This window comes from Bombina bombina, chromosome 9 (assembly GCF_027579735.1).
Source record: "Bombina bombina isolate aBomBom1 chromosome 9, aBomBom1.pri, whole genome shotgun sequence".
Lineage (NCBI taxonomy): Eukaryota > Metazoa > Chordata > Amphibia > Anura > Bombinatoridae > Bombina > Bombina bombina.
The window spans coordinates 74586072-74595563 of NC_069507.1; the positions used below are offsets into that span (position 1 = coordinate 74586072).

Genomic DNA, 9492 nt, shown 5'->3' on the forward strand with positions numbered 1-9492 from the left:
GGTAAGTAGAAATGTATGGACTGTTGCTGGCATGATTTGTACACAAATACATAATATGGCATACATTTTTAAAAATATAACTTTGTTTACACATTACTTATGTACATAATCAGAAAGGGATACTCTAGAATGACTATGGTTCAATGTCACACAGAGGTTTGTTCTGCTCAATATGACTCATCTTCACACTTGATAGAAAATAACACAGGTTCATACACAGGCTTAGTAAGCTAGTGATAGATATTTATTATGAAATGGGGGGTGGGAGAGGGGTACAGAACTGATTCACACACTTGTATGAAATCTTTATATATAATTTCTTACATTAGGGAGATGACTTAATATAAAGACTGAAAGGGAACAATTTGAAGCCTGACAGTGAAGATTTCCAAGACTGACAGTGGGGAAAAAGCCAAGATTGAAATTGAAGTATACCAATGGGATCATGTCTGGCATATTTAAATTCTGCTGACCTTGAAAACCATACAAAGACATGTTCACATGGTAAGTGCAAACTATTTGATAGAATAAGGCTGTGGAGACATCCTATTGGAGACACTTAGATGATTTTCTATTTTGTAGATGGTATTTCCCAGTCCTCTATTTAATGAACTGATGAATAAGACACCTATTGAAGATCAACTGTTTACCCCTGAATTGACATTCAAAGACCATGCATTGTCCAGGTTGGTGTACCAATGCATGCTAGTGAAGACTGTAGAATATTAGTAGCTTACATACATTAGTCATATTTAGTTCTTAATTAGATATTTAGGGATCACAATCAGACACTTAGATGATTTTCCTTTTTAGATGGTATTTCCCAGTCCTCTATTTAATGAACTGATGAATAAGACACCTATTGAAGATCAACTGTTTACCCCTGAATTGACATTCAAAGACCATGCATTGTCCAGGTTGGTGTACCAATGCATGCTAGTGAAGACTGTAGAATATTAGTAGCTTACATACATTAGTCATATTTAGTTCTTAATTAGATATTTAGGGATCACAATCAGACACTTAGATGATTTTCCTTTTTAGATGGTATTTCCCAGTCCTCTATTTAATGAACTGATGAATAAGACACCTATTGAAGATCAACTGTTTACCCCTGAATTGACATTCAAAGACCATGCATTGTCCAGGTTGGTGTACCAATGCATGCTAGTGAAGACTGTAGAATATTAGTAGCTTACATACATTAGTCATATTTAGTTCTTAATTAGATATTTAGGGATCACAATCAGACACTTAGATGATTTTCCTTTTTAGATGGTATTTCCCAGTCCTCTATTCAATGAACTGATGAATAAGACACCTATTGAAGATCAACTGTTTACCCCTGAATTGACATTCAAAGACCATGCATTGTCCAGGTTGGTGTACCAATGCATGCTAGTGAAGACTGTAGAATATTAGTAGCTTACATACATTAGTCATATTTAGTTCTTAATTAGATATTTAGGGATCACAATCAGAAAAAGGAATACATATTATAGTTGATATAGAGGTATTTGAATGGACATGAAATATTACATTTATGTTCAGCATACATATATTGTTTACATGTGATATACATTATTATGTATAAATTTAATTTTTGAAATTTAAATATTATTTTTAATCAACAATATAATGGTGTATGTATTTCATTAATTTAAAATGAATGTAATGATTATGTGTAAAAAATGTTGATCAAAGTTAGAGCATAGACACCATATGATTTTAAATGTATTTTATGAATATTTTACAACGTGTGTATTAACTTTGTTCCATTTTTATTATTTGTCATTTCAGATTGGCATCTGATGACTTCATGGAATATTTAATTATTTTCTATTAAATATATATTTTTTTTTTTTTAGCAGATTCTAATATATATCAATATAATCTGTAAATAAATAAAACTTGGACTCCCATGACTGATAGTTGGCTATTTGACAAGCACATGCATAAGAGAAAATAATGCATTAATAGTAGAAAATAAAATTCTTCAGAGAATATTAAAAGATATATTTTAACATTAATTGGGGAGTCATATTCTTCAATGCTTTTATATTGAAAAAGTATATATTAAAAATATTTAGGATATGTATTAATATTATGATTGTTTTAACATTTAATAAGGTGAAGTGGTTCAATTACATGAAAGTGACAGTGTTGTTGAATGTAAAAAGAATTGTATAAGATCATGTATCTTCCTTAGGTATCTCAAAACATTATTAGAAAATATTTTACAATTATTACATTTATAAATGGTAGGTCATTTAACTTTATAATTTTTAATAATTAGTTATTGGATGCCAGGTTAATCTATGTAATTTTCTAGTGGAGTCATTTAACTATACTTAGTAATATTATGTATTTATTACAATCTTACCTCTTGGGTTAGACATCAAATATCTATATAGAATGTAATTTCCCCTTTAGTTTATTTTGTCAATGTTAAATCAAAATACAATATGTTTGGGTCCTTAAAGGGGTCATTCAAAATGTATATTTTGTATACATTGTTACAAATATCATACAAGAATTTAAACATATTTAGAATGTACTATAGAATTACATTCAGTCTTTAAATATACTTGTTAAAATAAAAATAAATGCACATATCTTAGTCAATGATATAAGGCATCTATATGCAAACAACAATCAGCATCAAAATAGCCTATGTAGAGATGTATTTAATCCACGAATATATATAATTACAATATAATAATTGAATAACAAAACATATAAAGTTGGTCAAATATAAGATTATGATACAAAATGCATACATAACATATAGCTTAATGTCCCTCTACGCTGAAGGCTAAAAAAGACCTCATTTAATAAATATATTTCAGTCAGTGTGTAAAACAATCTAGAAGTTAATCTAAATTTGCTTTACTCATATGTTAGACTCATTTAGCAAAAGGAAGGTGCCTAGGTTTATGATATATTAAGCATTATTGTGAAATGTTTGTTTAAAGGGACATGAACTCAAAATATACTTAAAGGTAGCCATTTAAAAAAACAAAGATTTATACATTCTGAATGAGTATTCTATTTTAATCAAGTTTAAAACTTGTCTCATATTATGAATGCTCATTGTGATGTTGCTATCATTACTTTAGAAATAAGGCAGTAAATAGCTAATTTATTTGCTTCAGTACTCTGGACAGAACTTGATTGTTTGGAATAATTGATGCAACAATCGTCAAGGACAACCCAGGTTTTTATTAAACAATTGTCCGTAATATAAAATATCATTGTTTTTCAAAGAAACATAACAAGATAACTTAACATTTGATAATCGTATTAAATAATAAAGTTGATTAACATTTCATGCTCAATCACCAATGGTAAATTTTTTTGGACAGTGTCCCTTTAAGAGCTTGAAATAGTGTATTTACTTCTCTTCCTATCTTTACATACTTTGCTTGAAAAGCATATCGAGATAGGCTCAGTAGATGAAGATTGGTGGATGCACAGAGATGCCTTATGTGATTGGCTCAACCATGTGCATTTAAATTTCTTATGTTGAGGATATATAAATACTAAGAGAAAATGATTTACATTTTAAAGTCTAAACAATCTTCTATCTCTACAGATCATTTGATACAATTGTTTGTAATGTCTCTTTAAAACTAAAGACGCCATTGCACAATAACATATATGAGCACTTCAGAGAAATACAAGCTCGAGGTTTATTTGCGAATAACAAAGCTGTAGTTTAACATTTATAAACAGATTATCAAAGTTACTGACATTCTTCCCGGAATTTTAACATTAATAAATATTGCGTGGGAAACGCATCTTCAAACACCAGATTAGCATATTTAAACATTAGTGTAATGTCACGCAATAGCACACAATCAATGTGCATTATAAATACATTTAATAGAGCAATGTCAATACTTCACAATAAATTTATTTAAAGAACAATAAAGACATACAATATTAAATGTGTATTTGTATTAAAGAAACAGACCGTTATTAAACCGAGAAATTTCTACAACATTAATAATGTGACAGGATTAGATTTTAAAGAGTATTTAATCATTAATATTTCACGGATCACGGATATTAAATCTGCGTCACACATATCCGCATGACAGGCCCATGAGTTACAAATAAGTCTACATGAAAAATGAAGTTACAGCACCACCAAGCGGTATGTGTAAGGAAGTTACTAAGATATGAAACATTAAGGAACGGCCAATCAGAGTTCATCACACAAACACAACTTGAGTCAGGATGGTCTCACAGACATTATAACAATATTTCAAACTTTTATCCAATCAGATGTACAGATAAATTGTCCCATGGTGCATCTCATGTTTACTTCACCATATAAAAGTCCATTACACGTTGCCATCTTTGTCAGTTCTCTAATGCCTGCAGGCAATATATATTATTATTATACAACCCAGCAGGCATGTCAGTTCCCAGGTTCACCAAGGAGGAGAGCGCTGCACTGGTCCACGCCGTCAAGGACTTTTATCCCCAGCTGTTTGGGAACAAGAGGAGCTCGACAGATGCGCCTGTTAAGAAGGCCCTCTGGGAGTCTATCACCAATGCGGTTAGATTGGTGTGTGACGTCCAGAGGACCCAGGATCAGATCATGAGGAGATTCGGAGATATGAGGTTGCGTTTATCGAAAAAAGTCAACCTCATAAGGGACTGGGTACAAGCCCGTAAAAGAGGGGGCCAAAGAAAGGCCCCGCGGAAACTGTACCTACTCCCTTATGAGGTGACTTTATGCGAGCTCCTCAATCTCCGGGTCCCCAAAAGATTTAGATCCTCGCCATCCTCGGCCTCCTCTTCTTCCCTCCCAGCTGCGGGATCTGAAAGTCCTGACGCGGGGGACAGGGCAGATGCTTCTCCGTCCGGTGGCCTGGGAGGACCCGATAGAGAATCTGAACCAGGTAATTATCCAACTTCATATAATTTTTATAATGTTAAAAATCCAAAAATTGTATTTAGTCAGATACTAAACCTATACAGATCTCACAACATACACTACATATGATGTTTAGATATCTGATTTTACATTAGTGATACATGAAATTGGAATGATGTTTCTTGCGCTCTACAGAATATGCGTCACAGAGCGGAAATGTAATTTCGCATCCACGTTAACATGGGTTTGCGGAAAGTGGCATTGCTTTATACATGTTGGTCAAATGACGGATGCGTAATTCCGCTTGGAATCATTGCGCAATGATCGCGAAAATGGCATTTCTCATCCACGTTAACATGGGTTTGCGGAAAGTGGCATTGCTTTATACATGTTGGTCAAATGACGGATGCGTAATTCCGCTTGGAATCATTGCGCAATGATCGCGAAAATGGCATTTCTCATCCACGTTAACATGGGTTTGCGGAAAGTGGCATTGCTTTATACATGTTGGTCAAATGACGGATGCGTAATTCCGCTTGGAATCATTGCGCAATGATCGCGAAAATGGCATTTCTCATCCACGTTAACATGGGTTTGCGGAAAGTGGCATTGCTTTATACATGTTGTTAAAAATTAAATGGAAAATCTTAGATTAGTGAAGAATACAGTATTCTTATTTTAAATATTATATCTAATAAAAAACGAATAATACTAATAAATTATAACATATGGCCATCAATTGATGATTATGTAATAACAAGCATATATTCTTAAAGATACAGTAAACAACACAACTGATTGAAAATAAGAGTCCAGGATATATTTATCATTCATTTAATTGCGGAAACTATTAACTCATGGGACTACCAAAGGATTAATATTTTTCTATTGATTTGTTATTAATGTAAATATTTTAAACATGGCATGATTAGTATTAATGATATGCAATCCTCATTTAATATATTACAGATATGGATGTGGCTGCTGGATCCTCAAGCCAGGGCTTGTCACAGTATGGTATGTCTCATTTTAATTGACATTTGTCTTAGAAACATGGAATGAACATTACATACTAAATACACATTGTTCTATATTTATATGTAATGTCTATTTAATAGATGAAAATTATATAATTATTCGGATATACTTAAATAACATATTTGATTTTAATTGCATGCTCAATACCATTCATTACATCAACATATGGAGTAGATAATTCATTAACAAACAACAACATTGTGGAATCTATTTAATTTTAGATTAAAGGGATACTGAACTACAATTATTAATATTGTCTTTCACATACAGTATGCAATATTAATAAACATAAAATATAATACTATCATCATATGTGACATATTCTATTGCTAAATGTAGTTTAAAATAAAGAAAGTACGTTTATGTGCATCTAAATATTTGTTGACCAACCTGGGTTTATATTGATGATTGGTGGATACCTTCAACAAACAATATTTATTGAATCCAATATTCCTTATCTGCCTTTAAGATTAATATCGAACAACATTCGAATTATAATAGGAGTCAATGTTAAATCATTTTTTACAGTTTGAACATAGAAATCAATTATTTAAATTAATCATGTCAGTGTCCCTTTAAGACAAAATAGATTCATTCATCATTACATTATTTTTATTAAAAACTATTGATATATAAATCTAATTATCTGTTGGAGTTACTTTATATATATCTGCATACTCTAACAGCACCATGATTACATATTAGTAATAATAAAGTTTGTTATGTATTGTGATAAATATGTGTTGTGTCCTAAACAAGATTACTGTACATTGAAAAAATGGCTCGATGTGACACATGTTTGTTTAGATTTGTCAACAGATGCTCCTCAATATGTGGTTTGTGTGTATTCTTGTAACTTCTTAAGGACATATGACGGAATTATTCCGTCATAAAACAATTGAGCTAAGTGAAAGCTGTGTCCTTAAAGGGTTAAGAACATTGATCATTGGGTATATTTAGATATGCAATAGCAGCATCTGAGATGAATTTGATGTCTAATGTAGTCTGACATTAAACATATGTTGAATACAGATATGTTTACAGAATCCCCTTGATTCAATCAAGCATTTTCTGGTGTAATGACTGCTCTATTATTCACATTTTAAAGTTGATTAATGTTAAAATTCTAGACAGATGTGATTTAGTGATATCCAAAATGTGTTTAATAATATATATCTATATCATTCATAGAGAGAGTTGGTGTGGGGAGCCCACAGGAATCCAGCAGTGACATAGAGCCGCCTTTGCGGGCTCCTGGTAAGTCCATTGACTCATTTATATGTAATTGAAGGTGTATTGCTAATCAATATTATGATCATGATTCCGATGAAGCATAACATTATAAAAAATCATAGAATTTATCTTCTGATTATATATTTATTTTTTATATTGAGCGATTAATAATTTCTACTTTATTATTCTACACATTTGTTATTCATAAGATGTCTAACATATGTTTTTTTCATTTTTTAATTTTTTTAACAACAGTCATCAAGTGATACACACATGAGAAATCTTAAATGTTCTATGTACTATGCTTTTATGAATTTAACATTAAGACAAACAATACATTAAGATTCTGATTTATTGACAATAACAAATCTATTGTCATTTGTATGCTCCATCAAAATGATGTAAATCATAACTTTGTGTGTGTATATCTTTAATGCAACATTGATGTGCGTATTTGAGCAACAGTAACATATGTTATAATATCTGATCTTAAGGTGTACACAACATGTTATGTTTTACAGAGATTGATGTCACATGTGGGATGGAGGAGGAAGAGGCTGCCTTGGAGTCTGATGGTATGTGAAATATATCTATCATGTTTCCAACATGTTTCTTTTTTTGAAATCATTTTATTGAAGACATTCAAAGTCTACAGCTTTTTCCCTTTAAAAAGGAATATTATTTGTCTGTTCAAATACACTACTGCCCCCTTTCTATATCAGGCAGCATGAAAATCTGCTTGTATATATTTTTTTAAGAATATATAATTCCTGCCATCATTATGTCACATGCATATTCCATGCCAAAACACAATAATAAGTTTCACATTGTACAGACAGTCATTGAGATTCATCTGAGTGCCTATATAGATACCATATCCTCATTTCAGAATAGTTTACAGATTCAAACACACTTCGAGGTATATTGAAAACATAATCAATTTTAAATGCGTTGATTTGATGTCAGGATGTATGAGATGTTAATATATTTATTTTACATTTTCAGATGGATCCACCACTTCTGGTCATCTGGATTCCGCCCCTGCCCAGTCACAGACCCCTCCCCGTGCACACACCCCTGACCATGGCCACACCTCTGCACACACCCAGAGCCCTTCCCATCACCAAACCCATGACCATGCCCCGACCACTGCCAGCCCTTCCCATATTTCATATCCTGTCCCTCCCAAAAAACGCCCATACACCCCCCTTCGCCGCTCTCCCCGTATTCTGGCCCGTACAGCTGCCCAGACCCAAACTCCCCACTCCCCAGCTGTACGGCCTACCCTGGAGCAGCAGCTCACCACTCCCCAAGCCATTCCCATCCCTCCCCGAGCCAATCCCATCCCTTCCCCCTGTTTAAACCTTCATTGTCCTGGGTGTCAGATTGTCCTTCCCAGGCACAGCTGTAAGTATCATTCTAAATACACTTTATAAGATACTTAAAGGTACAGTGAAGTTAAATTGGTTAAATTGTGATTCAAATCCAGCATGCAATGTTAAGCCAATGTATCATAGAATACTCTTATGAATTATTCGTCATTCTCTTGATATATTTATTGAAAACAACTTATTCCTATAATTAGTTTAAACAATAAAATAAATGTGGCCATCATTTCTTTATTGTTGGATGAATGTATCCATCAACCAGCATGCACAAACAAGGTTCATCAACAAATATTGGCTTCCATAAAAACCAACATTCTTGCATTCAAAATATAGCTTGACAATTAAAACATATAATGAATATGTGTAATTTCTAAAGATTTGTCATGTCATGCTCTATCTGAATCAGTCCATTAAATATTTAGGTTCAGTGTCCCTTTAATTGGATATCACTACATATACCAAACACCACTACTTGGATCCAAAATTTTATGTCCAAATGTGGATACATTATCTCTTGTCTAACCCAGTGGGAATGTAATTTCTTCTGGTTGCTATGTTTACACAGCTTGTCCTCAATGCCAAAATGTTTAAGGATAGGTGTGCCTACCACAGTCTAAATTGAATTTTTAAATTGCTGATGTAAGTACAATGTAAATCCTTTAACAAGATTTGATACACTCAAGCTGTATAAGTGGATCATCTAAAACCAATTAAAGGGTTCAACATGTTTGAGTAACATGAGCCTTTAATGATTTCTGTCTGTCTGAATAACCTAATTCATGTGTAAAGAATATATGAAAAATAATTGATGTAAATAATTATTTGTCTTTATGATGACAATGTATGTATTAAAATCTTTTATTCTGTTGTGTAATTATCCTTAATATTAATTTTTATTTTATTTTAGGCTGTGACTCAGCATGGCTCATGCTAGAAGGGATAGCA

The 9492-nt window shown here is 32.4% G+C and overlaps 1 protein-coding gene across 1 annotated transcript; it reads left to right on the forward strand.

Moving 5' to 3' along the window:
- Positions 1–7135: 7135 nt before the first annotated feature.
- Positions 7136–8817, forward strand: LOC128639952 (uncharacterized). The gene is made up of 3 exons (XM_053692230.1): positions 7136–7183; positions 7681–7734; positions 8165–8817. Exons 2-3 carry the CDS (start codon positions 7701–7703, stop codon positions 8593–8595), a joined length of 465 nt encoding a protein of 154 aa, XP_053548205.1. The 5' UTR covers positions 7136–7183; positions 7681–7700; the 3' UTR covers positions 8596–8817.
- Positions 8818–9492: the final 675 nt, after the last annotated feature.

Bases quoted from the DNA above. Each gene is read 5' to 3' on its own strand.
- LOC128639952 (XM_053692230.1), top strand. From the start codon at position 7,701: ATGGAGGAGGAAGAGGCTGCCTTGGAGTCTGATG. The intron at 7,735-8,164 runs GTATGTGAAATA...TTACATTTTCAG, and splicing joins GGCTGCCTTGGAGTCTGATG to ATGGATCCACCACTTCTGGT.